Source organism: Pan paniscus, chromosome 19 (genome assembly GCF_029289425.2).
Source record: "Pan paniscus chromosome 19, NHGRI_mPanPan1-v2.0_pri, whole genome shotgun sequence".
NCBI classification, from domain to species: domain Eukaryota; kingdom Metazoa; phylum Chordata; class Mammalia; order Primates; family Hominidae; genus Pan; species Pan paniscus.
In genome coordinates this window covers 81,230,175-81,256,535 of record NC_073268.2, presented here as the reverse complement: position 1 = coordinate 81,256,535, position 26,361 = coordinate 81,230,175, and the positions used below count along the sequence as shown (strand labels likewise).

The 26,361-nt window shown below is 45.6% G+C and overlaps 1 protein-coding gene across 2 annotated transcripts in view; it reads right to left on the bottom strand.

Annotated features, from left to right (window-relative positions):
* The window catches only part of RGS9 (regulator of G protein signaling 9), a 90,583-nt gene that overhangs the window by 12,527 nt on the left and 51,695 nt on the right, over window positions 1-26,361 (bottom strand). For both annotated transcript variants that reach the window (XM_003812348.4, XM_008964732.4), the window contains exons 10-17: window positions 25,912-25,941; window positions 24,998-25,059; window positions 21,559-21,672; window positions 17,975-18,090; window positions 13,136-13,223; window positions 10,931-11,069; window positions 7,131-7,216; window positions 4,539-4,656 (exon numbers count right to left, since the gene is read on the bottom strand). In XM_003812348.4, coding sequence (XP_003812396.1) covers window positions 4,539-4,656; window positions 7,131-7,216; window positions 10,931-11,069; window positions 13,136-13,223; window positions 17,975-18,090; window positions 21,559-21,672; window positions 24,998-25,059; window positions 25,912-25,941 — 753 coding nt within the window. The remainder of the gene's footprint in view (window positions 1-4,538; window positions 4,657-7,130; window positions 7,217-10,930; window positions 11,070-13,135; window positions 13,224-17,974; window positions 18,091-21,558; window positions 21,673-24,997; window positions 25,060-25,911; window positions 25,942-26,361) is intronic.

Here is a 26,361-nt window from a genome sequence, read left to right as displayed (position 1 = left end):
CCTTCCTCTTGACGGAGACCACAGCAACCACTTCTTAACTCGTCCTCACTCCCCAGCTCCTGATTTCCAGTGTGCTGAAGCTCTTCAGACATCCAGCATACGAACTGCAAGCCCATGCTGTGTCTAGCCCTGAGACACAAAACCCCACAAGACACTATCTCTCCTTTTTAAGGAGTTTTACAGCCTAGTGAGAGACAAAGACACATAAACAATTGTTTCGATACAGTGCAGCATTCACAGACAGAGGTATGAGCAGAATGGAAGGAGAGCCAGAGAAGGGGCATCTAAATCAGCCAGGGGTGGGTGGGGAGTGGCGCTTATGAGACTGCAGTAAAGAGTCCACATTCCAGCCTTCCATGATACATCTTCAACCCAGCACCCTCCCAGCTTTGCTTCCTGGACCCTGTGCTCAGGGCCACCAAATGGTTATGCAAGCTGTGTGCTGCTCAGGGGCACCTGGCTGAGGGGCAAGGTGGGACTGAAATCCAGCCAGGTGTTATAAGGACACCTACTTGGAGGGAGCACCTTTTCCTGACCCAATAAGCTGCCTAGAGGCCAGCAGTAGCCATGCCTGGGCTCTGCCCACATGCCCTGCAGTGCCCACTTCCCAATCTCTATCTGATGACACCCTACTCTCCTTTGAGACATACCTCAAGCACGCCTTCTCCAAAAACCTTATCATGATCCCCCAGCCAAACAATTCTCTCCCACCTCTGGGTTCCTCCAGCTTGTGGTCTCAATCAACAATCATCATCCTTGATCATCATCCAGTCTCGACTGCATCCTGCCTCCGGCTACAGCTGTTTGCATCCATGCACCTTGTCAGCCCCTTGAGGGCAGAGACCATTTTGTTCATTTTTGTATCCACCATAGCACTCACCACAGATTCTTACACAAAAAAGGTCTTTAAAATAGATCTATGGGGCAGGTGCAATGGTTCATGCCTATAATCCCAGCACATTGGGAGGCTGAGGTTGGTGCATCACTTGAGCCCAGGAAATCAAGACCAGCCTGGTCAACATGGCGAAACCCAATCTGTACAAAAAATACAAAAAATTAGCCAAGCCTGGTGGCGCACACCTATAGTCCCAGCTACCTGGGAAGCTGAGATGAGAGAATTGCTAGAGCCTGGGAGGTCAAGGCTGCAGTGAGCCATGATTGCACCACTGCACTCCAGCCTGGGCAACAGAGCAAGACCCTGTCTCAAACAATAAATAAATAAAATACATCTATGAAGCATAAATGCTGCCATTTAGCCATGAAGTCATTTATATTCCTTCCTCTAGACAGATAGTGTTGAGACGCTCATGTCCTCATTCATTTAATAAAGAATGCTCATCTGCTTTGTTTACGTGCTGTGTCTCTTATTAGATTGTGAGATCCTGTGTGTCTCAACTTGAGCAGGCTTCCATCAATACACAAGGAGTCCCCGTATGAGCCTGACACAGAGCACATAGTAACCTGTGGGAGAATGAGAGATAACTGGAGCACAAACCTGTGGCGAGTGAGACAAGAGATACCTGAGCCAAAGATGAACAAGACACAATCTGTGCCCTGTAGAAGCCACAATGCATGCAATGCCCACACCACCACCCTCACCACCACACTCACCACCACCCTCAACAACATGCTCACCACCACCCTCACCACCAGGCTGCTGGGTATGTCATCTCAGCTCATATGGAGTAACCAAAAGGGACAGCAAATATTCTCTGGTTTCATGCTTCTCAAATGTTCCCATAAAAGTAGGCCACACAGCAGGAGAGCCCGAAAACACGTTCCCCCAGAAGTTGGAGGGCAGAGCCTGAGCCTGCCACAGCCAAGCACAAAATGCCTTTGATGTCTCAAATTGTATCTTTAAAAATTCATGTACATTTTACATTCTATTTCATAATATATTCACGATTATTTTAATGTGAAACTTTTAGAAATTACCTAATTTTCCTCCCATTCCAAATCTTCAAGTAAAATGGATGCCCCAGCCCGGGTTCCCAGTCGGAATTCACAAAGTCTGTTTACAGAAGTTTAGAGCTGGTCCTGATACCTCATTTCACAAATAAGGACGTAGAGAGGTTAAGTGACTTGTCCAAGGCTACATGACTAGTGCTAGAGCCAGGAACAGGAACCAGGAGGCTTTCTCCAAATCCAGGGCTCTTTTCATTCATTCATTCTTTCATTCATTCATCCACTCATGTCATTCATGTTGGTGCAGAACCCCCTGGGTGTCAGGAATCAGGCTCCAAGTAATGAATGAGATAAATAGAGTCCCTCCACTCGTGTCACCCAGTTTACAATGGTTTACATTTCTACTTGGGGTACCTTCCAGAGTGGGAAGACTCCAAGATTCTCCAGAAGAGAGATGAGCAAAGCATATCCCTCCATGCACTTTCAGAGTGGAAACTGGTCTGCAACCAGTGCAAATGGAAAGTGTAAGTGCCCCTCTTCTGGGCTAGAATCATTTTGCTAACGTGAAACCAGTGACCACAGACTCCTTAGAACAGCCTTGAAGGTCATCAATGATCTGGCCCCTGCCCACTCTCTAAACTCATCTTGCACCGTTTCCCCCTCACCCAGCAGGCTTCACTCACCTGGCCTTTCGGTTCACTCTGAGCTACTTCCCAGCTCTGAGCCTTTGCCCACACAGCCCTCTCTCCCCAGAACTTTCTCCCTGCCTGGTCCACATGCTCTTATGGCCAACTCTTTCTCATTCCCTGCTTCTCTGTCACCACCTAGCAGGGGCATAGCCTACACACATCCCATCTTTCCTATCCCAGTACCACATTAATTTCCTTTATAATCCTTGGGCAGGCATTTGTGTTGTTAATTACAACAATGGCCCTCATTCTTCAACTTTCCCTGTCTTTTGCAATGAGACTTTGAAATTTCATCCATCTTTCGCCATGAGACTTTGAAATTTCTCTCACTAAAGAGGTAGAGTCTATTTCCTTGCCCCTTGAATCTAGGCTGGCTTTATGACTTTCTTTGGCCAATAAAATAAAGTAGAAGAGACTATGTGAAGCCTTGTGTGTTTCTACTTGCTCCCTTGCAATTCAGTCCTCAGCATGGGATTCTGCCTAGGCAAGACTGCTGGGAGAAGAGAGGTACATGAAGCAGAGAAAACTCATCACACTCATCTCAGCCTAGGCCACTGCAACACTCCTAGACAGATGAGTGGACCCAGCCAAGATCCACAGAGCCACACAGATGACCCCACATGCATGAACAATGAACACTTGCTGATGTTGCTCTATTTTTCTGGTTGATTGTCACACAACAATAGCTACCTGATAGTTTGTTTCATTATTTTGTCTCAGTCCTAGACTAGAAGAAACTCCATGAGAGAGAACCACGTCTGTTTTATTCACCGATGTTTGCACATAGTAGGTGCTCAATAGATGTGCTGAATGAGTGAGTATTCCTGCTTGGTCAGGCTGGTCTCTTGCTCACCTCTGTGCTCTATCTCTGTTGCATTCTTGCACAAGTGTAAGGAGTGAGCCTAACTTCGAGAATGACCTTCTAAACCCCCCAAGGTCAGTTAGAACTGTCCTCTCCCCCAGTCCTGACCACAGGGCTGACCTCGTCTACACCTACAGAAGAGGGAAGAATCAACATCTAGAAAATGTCCTAGAGAGTATCGTCTCTGATCCTCACTCATCTCGATGTCTACCATCCTCTTCCCATGAATGAAGACATCAATGCCTTTGTTCTTTAGCCAAAAAGATGCTCCTCAGAGGGCCATTTGAGTCCTTCATTCCCGCAAGCCGCTTGTTTCCCCAGCATGGACAAGGGGATGGGGAGATGGGAAGAAGAGAGCCCATCAACCCTCCAGTAATTATGACTAAGAACAAACTCAACAGGAGAAACGTCTCAGCAGGGTCTTTCCAGGCAGGCATAGCAGGGGAGTTCAGAGAAAATACTTCCCTGCAACTAGCCCCTTGGCGGAACCTCAGAATGATTTGGAAACAATAGTCTAAATTAGAGAGATAGGATGAGGAGCTTCATAAAGCTATTTTAAACAAATCTCCCTGAAAAACACTAGGCCTTGGGTATGGGGAGAGGCCTTCTTTTTAATTTTCCAAAGCAAAGAGTGGTAGACAAAGCTCTCTCTCAGTGAGAGCTTTGTGTACCACTTTTCCCTATGGCTCTCACTGAGACAGCTTTTTCCCCCTGGCTCTTACTGAGAAAGTTCATAGTTCCCCTAAGAACTCTCTAAGGTACAATAGGCAGCCACACAGCAATTGAGTCAGGTGATCCCCTCTCCCACCCACCGCCTTCGCCCACCCTGTCCCCTGATTAGTGGGCTTGGGAGAACAAGCTCTTGTTGCTGTGGTATTAGGAAGTCCCCCATGAAGAAAGTTAGAGGAGTATGGGATGAACCTGATGACCTCCACAAATGGGGAATGGAACCTTCTAGACTCTGACCCTACCCTTCTTCATTTGCCTCTCCCAAGTGCATGACCCCACCCCCAGGAATCACAGATTTATTTAGGAGGCAGCTCTTTTTGGAGTTGGCTCCTCCGGTCCAGCTTGCTCATGACCTGGGTGATGTCCACAGTGTTGGCTGCTTCTCGGGCCTTGGCTTCCTCTTCCAGCTGCCTCAGGATGACAGGGCTTGGGCTGGAGCGCAGGTGACGCCGCATAAAAGGGAGGGTGGAGCTGGAAGGAAGGACAGATTGGTGGTTGGAGGAAAATGACACAGCTTGCCCAACACTGACCCTGTCACACTTGATGGGAGCTGGGGCTGGAAGGTCCAGAATCTATATTTTGTTCCCTCCTTTTTCCAGTGAACCTCCAGTGGGGTCCAACCTTGGCTCCTTTCTCCCCACTTGGAGGATGAGACGAGAGTGAGTACCAACTGCCATCAGATTTTAGGTCAGGCACAAGGAAGACCCTTTTGTTGGCGAAGTTGCATTGAACTTCTACAGTATGTAGAAATCAATTTGTTATCTTAACTTCTTGTAACATCTTCGTGAAAGAAGTGGATAATGAAGGCTTGGGTACTGGAGAGAGTTGGAGCATTTGTTTATTTTCTTTTCTTTTTTGGGGCGGTTGGGGGGTGGGCAGCGGGGACAGAGTCTCTCTGAATCACCGAGGCTGGAATGCAGTGGCACGACTTCGGCTCACTGCAACCTCCATCTCCCAGGTTCAAGCCATTCTCATGCTTCAGACTCCCAAGTAGCTGGGACTACAGGCATGTACTACCACACCAGGCTAATTTTTATATTTTTAGTAGAGGCAGGCTTTCACCACGTTGGCCAGGCTGGTCTCAAACTCCTGACCTCAACTGATCCATCCGCCTCAGCCTCCCAAAGTGCTGGGATTACAGGCGTGAGTCACTGCGCCTGGCTGGAGCATTTGTTTTCAAAAGCTATGGTTCTGGGAAGGAAGGAAAGAGCTGGACTGTCCAAAATAGCTAGGCCCCAATGAACAGAGAAAGAGGGAAGAGGCCTGAAGAGGGCTGGTGGGCTGGTGGTACCCTGCTCATGTGCAATATCTTGACACATGCCAGAACCTTCTTCAAAGCCAAACTGGATTCCTGGAACCAAACTCTCCCTGCCATGGCCTTAGGAGCCAGGACAAAGCTCTAGGTATCCAAGTGATGTAGTGGGCAGTGAGCAGTGGAGCCCACCTGCCTTTGAGGGCCCACGTAAGCTTGGAGCCAAGAAATTCAGCAGCAATGAGAGACAAAGACCTGCAACGTACTCCACATTTCTGGACTACATAAGCCCCTTGACTACATAAGCCCCTTGAACTCTTATATCTATCTTAAGGAGAAGAAGGGCTCCCCTACCAGGATGTAAAGCCTGACACTGACATTGGATTTCTCACCAGCCCTGCCAAGAGGAAGGCTTGGAGCTAGGTGTAACTTGTCATGCAAAAATTGAGTTTGAATACATTGTCTTATACCTGGGATCATGGAACAAAATTCACACCCACTGCAGTCCTGGTATGGACACAGACCAGGCTTCACACTTTACGAATGCATTCACGTGTAATTCTCACTCACAATAGTGAGAATTCTCACGTCTGCCCCAACTTCTAAAATATCCGGAGAGAGAGGTATGAGACTCCTCTTTTGTCCCCTCATTATTTTCTGGCAGAACTACTGGAGCTATTACAGGCCTTTCTTCTGGCTTAAAGTAGAAGCTTTTAAGTCCCCAGGGGCACTGAACTCCCTTCCTTACTTGGTAAACCCAGAAGAATAGCACCACAAAGACCTTCTTTCTCTCCTTTTCATAACAGGGCCATTATCCTCAAGAATGAAGCCAAGTTGGTTTGTTTTTTTTTGTTTTTTCTCCTTTGATAAAGGCTCTGGTCCGGCCATCCCCCTTTTGAATTGATGGAAGATGCTGGAAAGGAGCCCAGTGTGGGTTGACCCAGCAAACAGGGGAACAGTCACTCACTTTGGGGGGGGACAGGACACATGATTGCCAGTGGAAAAACCTCTGCCAAAGCCTTACAGTTTTGTTCAAGCTGCCATTCAATTTATATTTTAAATCTTCAATCCTTGTAGATTGAATTCCCCCAGAAAAGAGTTCAATCTGCCCCTCAGGACATTATTTCGTCCATTGTCCCAATGGCTCTACCAGATGAGATGATCCACATCTCCAATGAGAAAAGTGAGAATGAACAAGTTCACGGACTTCTAAAACATGGTCCCCGGAGGCAGCAAGAATACCTAGCCCGTTACCATCCGTTTCCCCTTCACTGAGCATTTTCTCTTGGGGTGCAATCTGCTATCCTCTCTAAGGTCTTAGAACAATTTAAATACAAGGATGTACCTTAATTAATTCCCATACATCAGTTTGGAGGTAACGAGTAGCAGTTAAAAAACCAAGGAGAAGCTTCCATTTGTGATAAGGGTAATTATTGGTCTGATCCTCTAAACTCTTTCAAGCCAGCTTTAGGGGAAACAAAACTTAGTGGTGGTAATTACTAAGGAAATCTTGCTAGAGTGATTTCAGGGCATTATGAAGCAAATGAGGCACTCATTCCCTGAGCAATACTTCCCAGTCCCCAATATTTTCATCAAGCAAATATCTCCATAATAGCCATTTGGCTGAAAGAGACCCTCACTTCTCTGTAAACTAAGCAGCAGGCAGCCAGCAATTACAGATAATTCCACTTGCCTTTTCTTGGTGGTTTCCTGAGGTTCAATAGCTTTGGCCAGCATGTCCTTATAGATCGGAGATTTTAAATAGCGAGCATAAGAATCCTAGTGGGAACAAGAAAACAACAGTAATTATGAGAGAAAAAAGCAGTCAAATCAAACCAATACCCTTGCCATTTTCAAGCCTCCCTTGGCAGTAGAATGGAAAAGTTATGAGAATTTGTCTCCTTGGGTGAAAGGTGTTGGGGGAGGTGTTGAGAGCAGTGGTTCTCAAGTGTGGTCCCCTCCAGAAGCATCAATTTCACCTGGGAACTTCTCAGGCCTGCCCCAGCCCTCCTGATGAGAAACTCTGGGAGTGATTCACCCTGAGCCTGAACAGTCTCAGGTTTTACAGCTCACAGCTTCAGATCCTATCAACATTGTCTGTGATTCAGCCTATGTTGTAAATGTAGCCAGTTGCATAAAAGCTGCTACAGTTAAAAGTACACTAGACCCAGAACTGCTTAATTTGTTTCACTTATTCTCATATGCTGCATGCTACATGCCAAACAGGTGAGACAACTGGTCATGTATGGAGACATTGCCTGTCATCATTTGTTCATATGAGGATACCTAAACAATTAACAATTAACAACTACCTGAACAGTCTCCAGGTAATTCTGCTGCACCTTTAAGTTTGAGAATTACAGTCTGTAACCCTACACATGAAGATCCACCTTGGAGTGGTTCAGTGAAGCCAGCATGAGACAAGAGCACATCTGACCTCTCCTCTCCAAGACTTTCTTCCAAGGAAGATGAGCAGCCAGGAGTATGGAGCCCACTTCTAAGCCATTGACATCCCTTTCTGCCCTGTGTTTTGGGTGTAAAGGCAAGAGAATACCAAAGCAAAAACAAAAACAACCAATGCATAGAGTCCAGTTATGGGGCTGTTTACTGGGACTCTGGGCAATTTCAGAGAAGCTTCATGAATGCTCGTTACTTTTAAGCGAGCGGAAAACTCTAGTCATACCCAATATGGGACAAAGGCCACTGCAACAAACCAGGGATTGAGATATTTTAAAAATTTATTGAAATGGCGCTATTCTAAAGACTAAGTGGGAGCAGTAAAAGTTATGAGAACTGGATGGAGTCTAGGAATAGGGACCATGGAGCCACTGGGATACGTTGAGTGTTTCACCATAGGACATAGCTGTAATGGCATATAGGGAGTCCAGTGGGCATATATGCCATTCTTTTCTGAAGTTACCAATGACTGTTCCATTCTGGCTAGTAACTGGCCTCCCTGGGCATCCCCTAAAAGGCCGTATGAAAACTACAGGTTTTTTTTGTTTGTTTGTTTGTTTTTTGAGACGGAGTTTCACTCTTTCGCCCAGGCCGGATTGCAGTGGCACGATCTCAACTCACTGCAACCTCCACCTCCCAGGTTCAAGTGATTCTCCTGCCTCAGCCTCCTGGGTAGCAAGATTACAGGCATCCACCACCACGCCCAGCTAATTTTTGTATTTTTGGTAGAGACAGGGTTTCACCATGTTGGCCAGGCTGGTCTCAAACTCCCGACCTCATGATCTGCCCACCTCGGCCTTCCAAAGTACTGGGATTCCAGGCGTGAGCCACCGCGCCCAGCCAAAAACTACATTTTTAAGAACCAAAACGTTTTAAAATACATTAAAGAGGATTATTATTAAAGAAACCCTGCTGTGAATCTTCTAGTAACAAAAACAAAGAGACAGCCACTGATTCAAAACACACAGAAACACCCCACTGATTCAAAAAATGATGAAAATGGCTAATCTGGCTTGGCGGCAATTCTAAATTATTACATGCTTCAAAAACAAAGTAAAAATATTTTTAAATGATACAATAAAAGACTAAATAGAAGAAATATAAATCAGGAAAGCTAATCAGTATTTACCATTCACACAAACCTATATACATAACCTATATCACATAACCTATATCACACAGCCTATATCACATAGCCTATATCATATAAACCACATCATATAACCTATCTCATATAACCCACATCATGTAACCTACATCATATAATCTATATCATATAACCTATATCACATAACCTATATCACACAGCCTATATCACATAGCCTATATCATATAAACCACATCATATAACCTATCTCATATAATCCACATCATGTAACTTACATCATATAATCTATATCATATAACCTATATCACATAACCCATATCAGATAGCCTATATCACACAACCTATATTATATAACCTATATCACATAACTGATATCACATAATCTATATCACATAACCAATATCACATAACCTATATCATATAATCTATATCATATAACCTATATTACATAATCTATATCACATAACCTATATCATATAATGTATATCATATAACCTATATCAGATAGCCTATAACACATTACAATCTATAACATATAACTTATATCATATAATCTATCTCATATAGCCTATATCACATAATCTATATCAGATAGCCTATATCACATTATAACCTATATCATATAACCTACATCATGTAACCTATGTCATATAATCTCATATAACCTATATCATATAACCTATATCAAATAGCCTATATCACATAACCTATATCATATAACCTGTATGACATAGTCTATCTCATATAAGCTATATCACACAACCTATGTCATATAATCTATCTCATATAAGCTATATCAGATGGTCTATATCACATAACCTATATCACATAACCAATATCCATAACCTATATCACATAATCTATATCATATAACCTATATCACATAACCTATATCAAATAGCCTATATCACATAACCTATATCCTATAAAGATACTTTGCCATTAAAGAAATCATTGCCATAATGAGAAGTTGAAGCACCCAAAGAAAGTCTTGTCAAGGATGGCACCAAAGAAGAATCAAACTAGACAAGTTCTTTAAGGCTAACTCTGAGCCTCCGATTCTAGTTTCTTAAGAAAATGATTGATTTTTCTCTCAGGTACCCTTCACGTATTTTTTTTTTTAATTCCCACCGCATTCGCACTTTGTTAATAATCCAGAGGGCTATCTAAATTCTCACAGGGTCTTACTACAATCACACACACACAAATTTGTCTCTCCTAGACACTACGCCTCTATGTGTAATATTTGTTGGGGCCAGGGTGGTGAGAATTGCCATCACTCTGCAGCAGAAACTAAGAGCTCGGCCTTGAAACCCAGGCAAACCTGGCTATGAATCCCAGCCCCATCTCTGGTGAGACCTTGACCAAGCCACTAGATTCTGGAGCAGCAAAGCCTAACTTGTGGGCTGTCTTTGAGCATAAAGTTCTGTGTTTCGCACAGCGACTGCACCTTGTAAGCCCTCAACGAATGATGGCTGTTATTATAATGTTGTCATTACTAATGCCATTACTCCTACCTGTCTACTGCTGCAGAGTGGGGCCCGTAAGGATGCACACAGCTTCTACAGGAGTCCCTCTAGGCCCGTGGGTGAGGGGCTCAAGGCAAGTCCACCCCAGTGGACAGGTGGAAGAGACGGTTGACAATTCTGGGGTTTTTCTCTTTCTCTCTCTTTCTTTTTTATATAAAGACAGGGTCTCACTGTGTTGCCCAGGCTGGTCTCAAACTTCTGGGCTCAAGATATCCTCCCATCTCAGCTTCCCAAAGAGCTGGGATTACAGACATGAGCCCCCATGCTTAGCTGCATGCCACAACCGGCAAAGCTCTATCCACGTATCCTCTCCCTTTTTCCTATATCTAAAGAATTTTCCAGGTACTTAGGGACAGAAAGCCTATCTGGACCCCATATCCACAGCATGGACCCACCTACCTTCTTCATGAGCATGTAAATGTGGGTTTGTGCGGCGTCCAGCACATAGCGGTGGGGGTGCTTCAGCCCCTTCACTGTGATGTCCATGGTTTTGCCATCTATGTTGATCCAGCGCCTCGCCCCCGGGGCCAGGAACAGCCTGGGGTGGGAGGGAGATGTTAGCAAAAGTAACTAAACCAAGTCAGTTCATGGATAGCTCACAGCTGCTTGGGAGGGAAGGACTGGTACGACTCGGTTACCGAGGGTGAGGGTGGTGGTTTTTTTAGGAGACACTAAAGAGCATGAACTTTTGAAGAGGTTGTCAAGCAATTTTTCCTTGAAGCAAGAAACATCCAGTATTGGGAATATGAATACTTAACTTTGATGTTTCCAACCTCCAGGAGAGAGAGCAAGAAGGGGCTGGGGTCCAGGTCGGATTAGGTCCTGGCCATGAGGGTGAAGAACTCAGCCTCCAACTTCACACCTTCTGCACCAGGATTCCAGGGCCAACCTGGGACCAGGCTAAGACACCTTCACACAGGTGTTCTGGGGGTCTCTGCTCTCCTCCCAACCCACATGTGCTTTGTAATGAATTTCACATGCTGTGTCGAGAGGCAGCCCATGGTCCCAGAACCCAGAGGTCTGACCCGCTGGGCAGACAGGCCAAGGCTCCCAATTAGACCAAACTTGGCCACACTTCCTGAGCCTGTGGCTCTACCTGGGATGTCGGGATGCAGAGCTCTCTCAGTATTTCCAGTTCTGAGCTGTTGCTGAATTAGAAATACTCATATGAATATTTTCCTACCTTTCTAAGATGTACATTAAAATTTTGAAATTGAAACTGAGATTTACATAACATAACCAGGGAGCCTGGGGAAGGAAACTGGTCTAATGGCAGAGGCAGCGGGCTTCCTGTAGCAGATTTTTGGAATCAGGAGTTGTGTGTGTGTCACTGTGTGTAAGGCAATCAGGCACCCATTGTACTGCAAAGGATGTCATGGAAGCTTCCCGGACCGACAGCCCTCCCCACTGCACCCCACCCGCACCCCCATTTCTCTTAGCGCATGGATCCCCTCCCTGTGGGAGGAGCTGGGCAAATTTGCAATAGAGTGTATGAACCTCTAAGTATAAGAAGAAGTGAGACCTCAAGCTTTTCTCTTCAATGCTGCTGGTGCTTCTCTGGAAACCGGGGTGTTGCAATCTGAGTTCATTTGCAGGAAGGACATCCAGGGTCCAGAGGCTAAGTCCTCAGAGGGAAGGGGCTGTTTGGCCTGCTGCCCGAAGTTCAGCACCACAGTCTGGTGACTGCAAAGGGCTGGTTCCAGCCCAGCGTGGTGCTTGGGCTTTGGGCAACACGGCTAAGCATGTGAGTATGAACTAACAATGCTGGGCCCTCAGTATCCAGGACTCATGTCCACTGCAGCCAGTGCAGATGAAAGGACCCACAGAGATGGGACCACAGCAGGACAGGAGCACCCACCAGGCCTGTAGGGGGAGGAGTGTTAGGGAGGGGGAGCATGGCTTTCAGCAACCTTGGGAGCCTCATCGCACCTTCCCCTCCCTCTCCACCTGGCCATTGAAAACAGGACTGACCCTTTTAACCTGGAACTCTTGGCTTTTGTGTAATTTGGAGGAGAGACAGTCATGGAGAGGGACAGAATTATTGCTGCTCAGAACAAGTGGGGGCTGGAGCCGTGATGTCAGGAATGAGATGTGCCCACCCATGTTTGTACCCCAAGCTGCGCTCACTGTTCCAGACATGTGGGAGGAGCTCCCTTCCCCTGTGCTCCTCATATCTCTAAGGAAGCGTGAGGAATAGGTTTCCCGTCTTGCTTCTTCTTCTTCTCTCTCTCTCTCTCTCACTGTCTCTCTGTCACACACACACACACACACACACCCCTCAGGACACCTAAGAAGGCTTTAGTCAAAGACAGAGCACTCTGCACTGTAATTCAGGACAGCTTGCTTTTTTAACCCCTAGACACATTCCCCATAGGAACAGGTGACTCACACTGCATGTCTCACCAGGCTTTCTTCAGGGAACCCCCAAACCTCCCAAAGCAGCGGGGAACTATTTCTAGCATGGCAAGTACAGTGAACTGATGCTGACCAGGGCCCAGCCAGCTACCAGGCTGTTGTCCTCTCATCCTATCTTCACCTCAAGCACAATGGGGTGGTCCTCAGAGGCCCAAGGGAAGGCTTTCCAACACCCTGGCTGATGCTCACTTGTAAATCTCCTCTGCTTTCTCCTTGACTTTGGACTGATCTCCATACTTCAGATCCTCACAGGCTTCCCAGAATCCCAGATTCTCTCCTGCATGGTGAGAAGTCCACGTGGATGAGGGCCGGGCAGGAAATAAGTTGGAAGAAGAAAAGAGGAAATAAAAGAAATGAGTCAGCCGGGATGGATTCCATTTCCCAGCTCGGTGAACACCTTTCCTGCCGCAGAACAAGCTATTGCACATTGTGATGCTAGACAACAATACTCCTTGGAGAAAGGAGCCACATCTTCACCTCTACGGCCTGGAAGAACATTGGGAACTTAGTAATTGCTCAATACGTGGCCTTAGAAATAAACTAGATTGGCACCTACCATGTTTGCAGCAATGCATTCACACCGTGGCAGCTTCCTTTCCTCCAACAATACACAGGCCAGAGTTCATATCACCCCCCAGAGGTTGTCATACTCTTTTTTATTCTAGAATTTGGCTGTAGGAAATATTGCTTGAACGAGCTCGCACATGAATAGGCTTCTATACATGCGTTGCTACGCTACAGTTTTCTACATCAAGACCTCCTTCCTTTGCTCCCGTTGAATGACTGAGCGTGAGTTCTTCCTCCTTTGTTTGGCTGTGCTTAGAGAACCCATCATTTGCAGTCCCTCACCAGGCATATTCCAGGCCAACGGTTCTTACAGAGAGGCTGTTCAAGAAGCAGTGCTGATGGACTGACCCTCAGGGAAGGTCTGGCCAGGAGCAGGACTGAACTGAGCATCACCTGAGCCAGAGGAGATTGGCCCAGAAGGAAAAGCCAGGTTCCCCCAAATCCTTCATCTCCCTCCAACTCGAGGTTCTCTAACCTGCAGCGTCCAGAGGTACCATGCATATGTTCATACAGTGGTCCCAGGTGGTGATTTTTGCCTGGGAAAATAAAGACGATCACAAGAGAGAGCAAGTGTGTGTGTGTGTGTGTGTGTGTAAATCGTGGAGTGTGTCACAGTGTGGGGAAATGAACAACAAAATCCTCTCCTCTCTTTTCTCAGTACAGTTGACCTTGAACAATTAAGGGGTTAGGGCACAGACAATTATGCAGTGGAAAATCCAAAAACTTAACTACAAATAGCCTACTGTTTACCAGAGGCCTTACTAATAACATAAACAGTCAATGGACACATAAGTGGATATGTATCTGCATATATATTTTATGGATTCATGATACCTTTTCATAACTTTTTTCTATTTCTAGGCTATGCAGTTCATCCGCAAGTTTTTTCAGATTGTTGCAAATCCCCCCAAGTTTTTAAATATATTTACTGAAAAAAAAAATCCACCTATAAGTGGTCTCGTGCAGTTCAAACCAGTGTTGGTCAAGGGTCACCTGCATTTTTTTAAAAGCTCCTGGGTGCTTCATATTAGAAAAGGCTGCACAATTTTAAACTAGTTGGCATTTGTCCCATAGCTCTATAGAGGTCCTTCCTTTTCAGCATGAACTTTAGGGTGTTCTTTGGACTGAGATCACAGACCAGTGATGCTCTTAACTAAAATGTAACTGATCTGACAAAAGTGCCATGTAAACCATCTTGCCCATAGCAAAAGACAGTTGATTGCTTAGTAAAATTAAATAAGCAATTATTCATGATAGCCAGTAAGTGGAAAGCACTCAGATGTCCATCGATAAAAGAATGGATGAACAAAATATGGTGAAGACTACAAGGGAATATCATTTGGCCTTAAAAAGGAAGGAGATTTCGGCTGGGCATGGGTGGCTCACGCCTGTAATCCCAGCACTTTGGGAGGCTGAGGGGGGGTGGGGCAGATCACAAGGTCAGGAGTTCGAGACCAGCCTGACCAACATGGTGAAACCCTGTCTCTACTAAAAATACAAAAATTAGCCGGCCGTGGTGGCGGGCGCCTCTAATCCCAGCTACTCAGGAGGCTGAGGCAGGAGAATTGCTTGAACCAGGGAGGCGGAGGTTGCAGTGAGCCGAGATGGTACCATTGCACTCCAGCCTGGGCAACAGAGCAAGACTCCGTCTCAAAAGCAAATGGTTAAAATGGTAAAATTTATGTTACATACGTTTTCCCACCAAAAATATTAAATGAGCACACAAAAATATGTACACAAAAGTTCATAGCAGCATTATTCATAATAGCTAAAAAGTCAAAGCAACCCAAATGTTCATTAACTTACAAATGGATAAGCAAAATGTGGTACATACAAACAAGGAAATATTATGGGGTCATTAAAAAGGAATGAAGGAAATATTATGCAGTCATTAAAAAGGAACCAAGCGGCCAGGCACAGTGGCTCATGCCTGTAATCCCAGCACTTTGGGAGGCCGAGGCGGGTGGATCACCTGAGGTCAGGAGTTTGAGACCAGCCTGGCCAACATGATGAAACCCCGTCTCTACTAAAAATACAAAAATTAGCTGGGCATGGTGGCGGGCGTCTGTAATCCCAGCTACCTGGGAGGCTGAGGCAGGAGAATCACTTGAACCCAGGAGGCAGAGTTTGCAGTGAGATGAGATCACGCCACTGCGCTCCAGCCTGGGCGACAGTGAGACTTTGTCAAAAAAAAAAAAAAAAGGAACAGAAGCGCTGTTATATGCTGAAACACAGACAAGCCTCGAAAATATTATGCTAAGTGAAAAAAGACAAAAGGTCACATATTGCATGATTTCGTTTATATGAAATGTCTTGAAGAGGTGAATCCGTAGGGGTAGAAAGTAGATTTGTGGTTGCCTAGGGCTGGGGTGCAGGAGAAGCAGGAATAGAAGATGATTCTAATGGGTAAAGAGTTTCTTTTTAATGTGGCAAAAATGTTCTAGAATTAGTGATGATGGTTGCACAATTTAGTGAATACACTAAAACCCCTGAATTGTACACTTTTAAAAAGTTAATTTCATCATATGCAAATAATATTTCAATTTAAAAATCTTTTTAAAAAGTAAATGAGCAAATTGATGATTTATCTGCCCTGTTCATACCTAAAGCCTCAGGAATCTCATGAGGAGATTGCTAATAATACGGTTTAAATAATGCAGGGAAATCTTTTCGCTGGATTCTAAGGAATGAGTTGAGGGGGAGATAATAAATTCAGGGTGTATGTTGTCACTTTGCCACTAGATGGCACTATAACCACTTATTCGCCAGTCCATCCATCTTTTCCGGGTTTTGTTCTAGAGCGGCAATTAGACTTGATTAGGGAGATGATTATCAACAATCCATATTATCATGTAATGTTCTGCATCCGGCAGTCAGCCAGGCTAAAGGCATGTCCAGTAGGATTCGTTTCTGGAGCAGTGCCACAGACAAGTGGATCTTGGGTAGTAAGCAGCTGAGTGTCAAGGCTCAGGCGTGATGCCCCCAGGGCTGGGTACTGAGCAAGGAAGTAAAAGAATCCCATAAAGGTAAATATTTCAATGAAGGTGGTGAATGCACAGCCTGGTTCTGATCTGGCCTCGTGTTTTTTTGTGGATGCTTCTCCGGGAAGTGCAGTATATTTAAAAAGCCACAGGCCTGGTGCAGTGGCTCACGCCTGTAATCCCAACACTTTGGGAGGCTGAGGCAGGTGGATCACTAGAGGTCAGGAGTTCGAGACCAGCCTGGCCAACATGGCGAAACCCTGTCTCTACTAAAAATAAAAAAATTAGCCAGGTGTGGTGGCACGTGCCTATAGTCCCAGCTACTTGGGAGGCTGAGGCAGGAGAATCACTTGAACCTCAGAGGCGACGGTTGCAGTGAGCTGAGATTATGCCACTGCACTTCAGCCTGGGCAACAGAGCGAGACTCCATATCAAAAAAAAAAAAAAAGTCACAGTTCCCCTCATGAGGTGACATTCAGAGATGGGACATAAAATGTGGCCCTGCCCATTCCACTAAAATCCACACCCTCCTAAGGCCCTGAAGAAATCAGGCCAGGAGCTAAGGTTATGGCTGTCAATCACCACACATTGGAATCATCTGGGGAGTTTCCAAAACTTCAAGGATTCCAACCCCCACCAATTTAAAAGCAACTTTAGGGATGAGATCCAGGAAAACATGTTTTAAAATATCCCCAGGCAGACTGAATGTGTAGAACCACTGAGCTAAAGAAAATCAGGAAGCCAGGCGCAGTGGCTCACGCCTGTAATCCTAGCACTTTGGGAGGCTGGGGAGGGCGGATCACCTGAGGTCAGGAGTTTCAGACCAGCGTGGCCAATATGGTGAAACCCCATCTCTACTCAAAATACAAAACAATAGCCAGGTGTGGTGGCAGGCACCTGTAACGCCAGCTACTTGGGAGGCTGAGGCAGGGGAATCGCTTGAACCAGGGAGGCGGAGGTTGCAGTGAGCTGAGATCATCCCACTGCACTCCAGGCTGGGCAACACAGCAAGACTCTGTCTCCAGAAAAAAAAAGAAAAGAAAGAAAGAAAGAAAAAGAAAAAAGAAAATCAGGCTGGGAGACAAAAAGAGAAAGAAAGGGAAAGCCTGCCTGTCTCCCTTCCCTTCCTTCAGGTTCATTATATTTAGAGGCTGACTGGAAGGAGCGGGGGCTCCTTGGGTGACAGTGGGGGCATCCAGGATGGATGGAGCCCTCAGAAATGTGAGGGATCCTGATGTGGATTCTGTGAGCAGGTGCAATTTTCCCCCAGACGGTGGGGCCTCTTAGAGTCTATGGAAAGAACGAGTCTTGGGCTCAGGTCCCATTCTTAAAGCTGTGAAAGGAAGCGACTGTTTAAGGGCATAAGCAAAGCTCTGAAAACATCTGCTGAGAAATTCCCCAAACCCTAGGCTAGACATTAAAGGACTCTTTCTAAAAGTAAGTTATTTTAATTTTTTTTTTTTTTAAAACAAAGACCCACCACTGAATTCTTTCTTGAGGAAGTACTGGAAGCTCTGTCGACCTTTGGGGTCTCGGATCAATTCGCTGAAGTTGAAGGCCCATCGTTCCACTCGCATCTTGGTTGGGATTTCCACCCTGCAAGGATGATTTGTAAATGCACCAGACAGGTAGCGGTTGTGACAGGTGGTGGCCTGGGTTGGGGTGAGGGCCTTTAGTCTCATGGCCCAGGGCTCAATTCAATCCTCCTCCTCCCAATCCCTGCATAACACACAAGCCAAGTAATCACTTGCTAGGAAGATGCAGCCACAGACAATTCCCTTGGGGCTCACATCAAAGACATGACCATCCCAGAGGTGAGGAGGATGCCCACCGTGGGGAGCCCACACTCAGGTCCTGCTCACTTAGCCTTAAGGACAAACGAATTCAAATGCCTCCTCCAAGGCGTGGTAACAGCCTGGAGCCTGGCCAGCAGAGGGTCAGGCTGCCACCTGGACTAGGAGAGAATTCTGGAGCAGCATTGGGGATGGGTGCTACAATCACTGCCACCTGCTGGGTGCCTATCACCCACGACAGCTGCCCCCCTACCATGGCACACCCTGGCTTCTGGTGGGAGCCGGTGGCTCCTCCTGTACCTGCCTCAGGCCGTGTGCCTCTGAGTAGACCCATTTGCCATCTCTGCACTCCCTTTCAGGGCTTCCTCTAAGATGCAGGTCCCACTGCACCTCCTTGTTTGGAAAGATTTCCCTGATCCCAGATAGGACATTCGAGCCTAGCTAGCAGAGATCTAACATTCCAGAGAATCAGAAAAAGACTCAGTTTTCTCTCCTATCCCTTATGGAATTCTCCTAAACCTAACACAGACCTTTGAAACTAAGGTTTCAAGTCCCTCACACCATTTTTCCCACTGATGTAGCAGCTAGGACCAGAACCAGGCACAATTCATGTCTATGGGATCCAAGATAAAGCATGCCAAGCAAGTTTTACACTTTCCATAAGAATAAGTGTAAAAACAATAAGAAAACTGTAACATTAACAACTGCCATTCACAAAGCATTGTCCTATGTGAGGTACTGTGCATTACACACATACCATCGAATCCTTAAAAGAACATTATGAATTGAGTATTACTATCCCATCTTATTGTCAAGAAAACTGAGGCTCAAAGAGATTAAATACTTGCCAAGTCTCACATAATTAGTAAGAAGCTGAGTTGTGATGACGGCAGTGGTTTGCAAACTTCCACATGCATCAGAATCACCTGGAAGATGCATTGAAACAGATTGCTGGGTCCCAACCTCAGAGTTTCTGATTCAGTAGGAGTGGGTGGGGCCCAAGAATACGCATGTCTGACAGGTTCCCTGGTGCTGCGGATGCCACTGGTCCAGGGCCCACACTGGGAATCAACGCTGTAAACCAGCCTAAGAATCCTGGCTGCCTGTGAAAATCAGCAGAGCTTTCAAAAAACGCTGATAGGGGTGAGACAGCAACCCAGGCCAACTAAATAAGAGGTTTGGGAGGATAAGGCCTGAACATTGATGTTTTTGTTAAGCTTCCCCAGTAATTGTAACACTGTTCTAAAATCTAAACCATTAAGAACAAGACTTCCCGCTTTCATGGGAGCTAAGCTATGAGGATGCAAAGGCTTACGAATGACACGATGCACTTTGGGGACTCAGGGGAAAGGGGTGAAAAGGGAATGAGGGATAAAAGACTACAAACTGGGTTCAGTGTACGCTGCTCAGTTGATAGGTGCACCAATAAAAATATATATATGTACACATATATACAAATATATATGTGTGTATATATATATTTGGTTCAATAAACATATAGGATCCACAAAAAAGAATAGGGCTTCCCACTTTAATGGGGAGTTCCAGTTGTCACCCACCCAGTGCCCTCTGATCAACGGTTCTTACACAGAACACACACTTTTCTTCTTGCCAGCAACCTCTACCTGTCTTCAATACCATGCTCCCCATTTTATTTAAAATTCAGCGGCCATCCACCTCTCCTCCCCAAGCCCTCCTAGGACAACCCTCTTCCTGGCCAGGTTCCCTGCCTTCTCCTCCAGGGAGAGCCAGCGTCCGCACATGCTTGTCCACAGGCAGACACAGGTCGCCTCTCTCATTCAGTACCCTGGGAGGCAGACATGGGCTGCAGAGAAGCACCCCAACAGCCAGAGCCCAAAGAGGATAAGGGAAGCCTCCCCAGAAGGTAGTTCTAGAGTCTTTGGCTCTGCAGTTGACCTTAGTAGACAGGGGACCCCCAACTCCAGAGGAGTGGCCTCCTTAACCCGTTGGCTGCCCAGAGCGGGCCACATGGAATAGGTACCAGTGTTGCTCAAGATGAGAATCAGGGCCCTCCCAGGCCAGGCCTGCTTACCCAGCTGGGTCAGTGTCACGTGTGTGTTCCTCATGGCCTCGGCAGTGTTGACCCAAGCTGTGACCTATACCTGGCACTCCCTCCTTTCCCATCACCCCACCTCCCTCACACACTCAGGCCTGTCCCTTCTCCCCTGTCCTCCTCTCTCTCCCTCTAATTTGACCATTACACCCTTCTCTTCTTCCTCCCTCTGTGTGCTGGAACTCTCCTGCGTTTCTGCCTCTGCCCCCTCTTCCAAATAACACAAGCGTGCAGGTCCAGTGAGCAATGACTATTCAAAACTGACAAAAAAAGCCAAAGGGCAAGGGAAAGGGCAGGTTTAGGGCCCTGCCTGCCCAGAACGTAAGTTTACGCTAATTAGATATCAAACATGCAAAGCCATACATATGATTTTTTAATTTTCAAAACCAATCTGTTGTTAAACATAGAGTCACCATTTGACTCAGCAATTCCACTCCTGGATATACACCCGAGAGAAATGAAAACATGCCCACACAAAAACCTGCCCACGAATGTTCATAGCCACATTCTTCATAATAGCTAAAAGGCAGAAACCCCCCAAATGTCCATCAGCAGATGAATGGATAAACAAACTCTAGTGCATCCATACCATGAAGATGATTCAACCATAAATGGGAATGAAGTTCTGATCCATGCTACAAGATTCATAAACCTTGAAAACATGATGCTAAGTGAAAAAAGCTCGTTGCAAAAGACCCCATAGTCTTTCCTAGATTTCCTAGAAGCGTAACACCCAAGAGATGAAATCAATACACAGGTCAACTGACCAGCCTGTCCTCTTTTCCTGTATCGATTTAGTGACATACTTATTACTGTCTTCTTAGAAACTTGCTCGAATCGAGTAGCCCTTGGGATTGGCAAGTATTTGACAAAATCAGTTCCTCTTCTACTTGTGAAATGAAACATTGTCTGCCAGCCAGTCCCTCTGTCATTCCTCGGATTCCAAGTGATGCCATTGATAGGAAATGTCCAGACCAGACAAATCCGTAAAGACAGTAAGTAGATTCATAGTTGCCTAAGTCTGGAGGGCGTCCAGGGTTTCTTTTTTGTGTAACGAACATGTTTTAAAATTGATTGTAGCTCTATGAATATAATAAAAACCATTGAACTGTATGCTTTGAAGGGGTGAATTTTATGGCATGTGAATTGTAACTCAAAAACGGTTTTTTAAAAAACACCAACATATAAAATACATACAATTTGGCGTTTAAGTCCCAGAACTGGGTGTCATCGGTGATCCAGGGGTTGCTGGGGAGGCAGCCTGACATGATGGCATCGTTGGATGAGAACTGCTCACTGTATTTCACAATCCTGAAAAGGAAACAGAAAATGATTTCCTAGAAGCTCGACACCCAAGATACGACAACAATACGCAGGTCAACTGACCAGGCTGTCCTCTTTTCCTGTATCGATTTGGTGACATACTTAGTACTGTTTTCCTAGAAACTTCCTCAAATCAAATAACCCTTGGGATTGGCAGGTATTTGACAAAATCAGTCCCAATTCTACTTGTGAAATGAAACATTGTCTTCCATCCAGTCCCTCTGTCATTCCTCTGTACCTATTTCTTTTTTTTTTTTTTTTTTTGAGACAGCCAAGCTGGAGTGCAGTGGCACAATCTTGGCTCACTGCAGGCTCCGCCTCCCAGGCTCAAGCAATCCTCCCACCTCAGCCTCCTGAGTAGCTGGGATCACAGACGCGCATCACCAGGCCAGGCTAATTTTTTTTTTTTTTTTTTTTTTTTTTGTATTTTTGGTAGAGACAGGGTTTTGCCAAGTTGCCCAGGCTGGTCTCAAACTCCTGGGGTCAAGCGATCCACCTCAGTCTCCCGAAGTGCTGGGATTACAGGTGTGAGCTACCATGCCCGGCCTTTCTGTATCTATTTCATTAAAATATGGCCTGTTTATATTTTATCAATAGGTTTTTAGATTCAAAACCAACTTGGAGTGTTCAAACTTGTGTCTCTGCACCCATCTTAGAAGCCCAAAGTTGCCACAGACTCCAAGACTCTTGCCATGTTGGGTTCTACCCTTTGTCAGGCTAATGCCTGGGTTTGGAAACTTAGGCCCATTATTTAAACCTGGTGCTTAATTGGCCCAAACACACTATTTGGAGGAAGAGCTAATTCCTTCTCTTCTGGCTATTATGGAAATACATACTGTATTATTATTAACTACAGTCATCCTTCAGTTCTACAGAACACTATCTAGCTGTAATTTTGTAGGATTTTTTTTTTTTGAGACAGCGTCTTGCTCTGTCACTAAGGCTGGAGTGCAGTGATGCAATCACGGCTCACTGCAGCCTTGACCTCCCCAGCTCAAGCCATCCTCCCACCTCAGTCTCACGATGAGATGGGACCACAGGCATGTGCCACCACCTGGCTAATTTTTTTTATTCTTTGTAGAGATGTGGTCTCACTATGTTGCCCAGGCTGGTCTTCAACTCCTAGACTCAAGCAATCCTCCTGCCTCAAACTTCCCAAAGTGCTGGGATTATAGGCATGAGCCACCGCTCCCGGCCTAATTTTTTATCCTTTAACAAATACTTCCCTATCTCCCCTTCCCCCTTCCCTTCCCAGTCTGTAGTAACCTTTGTTTTACTTTATATACTTTCAAATAGCCAGAAAAGAAGATATTGAATGCTCCCAACACAAACAAATGATAAATGTTTGAGATGATGGATATGCTAATTACCCTGATCCTATCAATACACATTGTATGTATTGAAACATCACTATGTACCCCCTAAACATGTACAATTATGTGTCAATTTAAAAAACTTTTCTAAAAAAAGCTAATTCCCTTGAGTTGAGTCAGACCTTCTGAGTCAATGCATTTCCTGCTGTCTGGGTATTGAAAACCTGCTGTGCCTCCTCCCCGTAGGTGGGGAATTGTGTCCACAGTGAATGTGAAATGCACCTGCCCTGAAGTCTTCCCTCAGCCATGAGATTTGGACAGAACAGGATCCATGCCTTAGAGATAAACCACTGGTGCCTTAGAGATAAACCACTGGTACCTTAGAGACAAGCACTGGGTTTGCAATTCTATTCAGAACTCAAGCCCCCTGGCTTATTCTCTCCCGAGACTCTCTTAGTCGACAATCAGACCTTTTTTTTTTTTTTTTTTCTTTTTGAGACAAAGTCTTGCTCTGTCTCCCAGGCTGGAGTGCAGTGGCGCTATCTCAGCTCACTGAAGCCACCTCCTCCTGGGTTCAAGCAATTCTTGTGCCTCAGCCTCCCAAGTAGCTGGGACTACAGGTGCACACCACCATTCCTGGCTAATTTTTGTATTTTTAGTAGAGACGGGGCTCCATTTTGACCAGGCTGGTCTTGAACTCCTGACCTCAGGTGATCCGCCCCGACCTCAGCCCTGAAATCCTGACCTCAGGTGATCTGCCTACCTCAGCCTCCCAAAGTACTGGGATTACAGGCATGAGCCACCTCGACGGGCCCAGACATTTACCAGTGGAGAAGATGGAGGAAAAAAACAAAAACAACAACAACAAAAAAACTGGTTCACAGGTCAAAACACTAATGATGTCAAAATTATGGTAATGAGGTCCTGAGACAAATAAAAATTGGAAACTGGGTCTAAGAAATATCCTTGGGTCTCCTTCATTTTCTTTCTGTTTGGTTTCATGAAACTGGGTTTATGGAACACGGAAGTAAATGGTTTTGAGTTTATCATTGAACAATGATGATTATCATAACCCAAAGTGAATGCCCCTGAGTACACAGGTGCCCTCCTCAGCTGGGATCAGGGCTTAGCAGCAGCAGAGTCACTGAAATGTGTGTGGGGTCAGGGCATATTTTCTCAGACAGGTGGCATTTTTGCAAACTGGGGACATAGGAGGATGTAAAACATTTTTACAAGAGCCCAACCCTTAAACATATTGAAGGAAGGCACTAAACAAAACAGCATCTTCAGTCCCGATTAGTACCATGACTTGAGTCTTACACAGTCAGAATACATGATTAGTCACATCGTGCCTCCCAGGAATAAGCCAAGTTTATTTTCATGTGTGCAGGAAAATCCCAGAGTTAGCAATGCAGTCCTAAGATAAATTCCGCATTTTAAAAGAATAACTGCTTGCACGTGGGAGGCGGCACTCAGCTCTTTCTTGTCTCCTAGACGATGTCCTATGGGGGGCTGGGTCAAGGTAGCCAGAAAGTTGAATAAATCAAACATAAATGTCCAATTTATCTTAATGGGATTTTAAATCAAAGATGAACAACGGACATTTAGTAGCACATGGAACCAGTAAACATGACTCACACACTCCTAATGAATTGGAACGGGTAACAATAGGAACCCAGGCTGTCTTGGATCCTCACAGGGTCTTCAGTCCACGGACTTCCAACTCTTTCCAACTTCCCCATCCACACATTAGTGGATTCCAAGAAACATAACAGTCTTTTCTAGAACTTCACCTACGCTCGATTTTGCATAACCCAAGATGAGACCCGGAGGCTTATTCTGAGAGATGAACTGGGAACTAAGCCCCCAAGAGACTGGTTTTGTCCCTCACAGTTCTGCTGAATCTTCAGTCTGTCAGCCCAGGACTTGTCGAGTTTGCAGTTCTCCTCTTGTCTACCTGTTCATCAGACTTTAGCAAGATCAACAAATCAGGGACATACCCTCCCAGGGACACAGAAGACTTCACTGTGGACCTCATCAAGGCCTGTTGGTAATACATGATCTGGAAGAGACACAGTTGTTAGAAGGTATTCAACCCCCTCCCACCCTTCAGTGTCACTACACACAGCCTCCAAGCCCAGAAGCCCTTTACCCAGAGCCGCATCCCGTTCCACGCCCAGAGCCAGCCCCCTCAGTACCAGTGGGTCAGGCCCACAGTGGACAGATGACCACAGACTTCAAATCAGTGGCCTCCTTCAGCCATTATGTATTAGTCTGGGAAAAAGCATCAGCAGAAAAAAAAAAAGTTCTAAGGAGCATTCAACTGAGACACGGGGACAAACGCTTGGCTTTTCCCTCACATGTCTCTGGCAGACAGAAGCAGAGAGCGGTCCCCACCACAGGTGACATCCTTAAACTTCCTGATTCTGCAGCATTGGCCAAAGCAAGTTATCCCCTCCTCAACCACCTTCCTCCACGTTCAGATAGCTAACCGTACATCCCACCTCAATGCCCCATGGTTCCCAGGACTCTGTCTTGGGCCCCAGACATAAGATTTGCCAAAATAGGCAGTTGCCACCTTGGGTAGATTCTGGCCCTGTAATGATAGGTGCAGGGGCCACGTTGGGGATGTAGAGTCTCTGCAGCCTGCAGCATTGGTTCCACAGTCCTCTATGGCCACCCCTCAGCTCTGTGCCTTCGAGGGGTTTTTCAGACCCTGAGTGTCAGCCTCAGCCCCAGCCAGAGCTTACAAAAGATGCTTCGTCACTCTGTGCTGTCCGTGAATTTGGAAATAATTGTTTGAACGTTGCACGTGGTTTTCATTTCATTACCAAGCGCAGAGGGTAAAACAAAGTACATATAACCTGTTAGTAGATTTAAAACCATTCTTCACTGGAAGTGTAAGACTAATTACCTCTTTTTTGACAGCAACGACTGTTTGTTTCTGTAAGACAAAGAAACAAAACCATTAAGCACATGTCATGAAATCATTACAGTTCAAACACCCATTTGAAAAATAAAAATCCTTCCCCATGAGAAAAATGCCCATTTTTTTCTTTCTTAAAAGACAGGATTTCTCCATGTCTACTGCCTCCACTCTATTCTATGTAACCCCTGGGGAATAAATACCAAGTAAGATATTTTGTAAGCAAAGGAGCATAACTTACCACTGTAACTTTGCTTGCCTAAAGGCCAAGATGAATTAAGGACTAAATTTGGAACTGGTGTCAATTTAGCATAGTGCCTACAGAATGATCTGTAGAGTGAGAGATACAGATTCCTGTCTGAGATATGGATTAAGAGAAAAATGGGGAAGGCCAGGTGCAGTGGCTCAAGCCTGTAGTCCCAGCACTTTGGGAGGCCG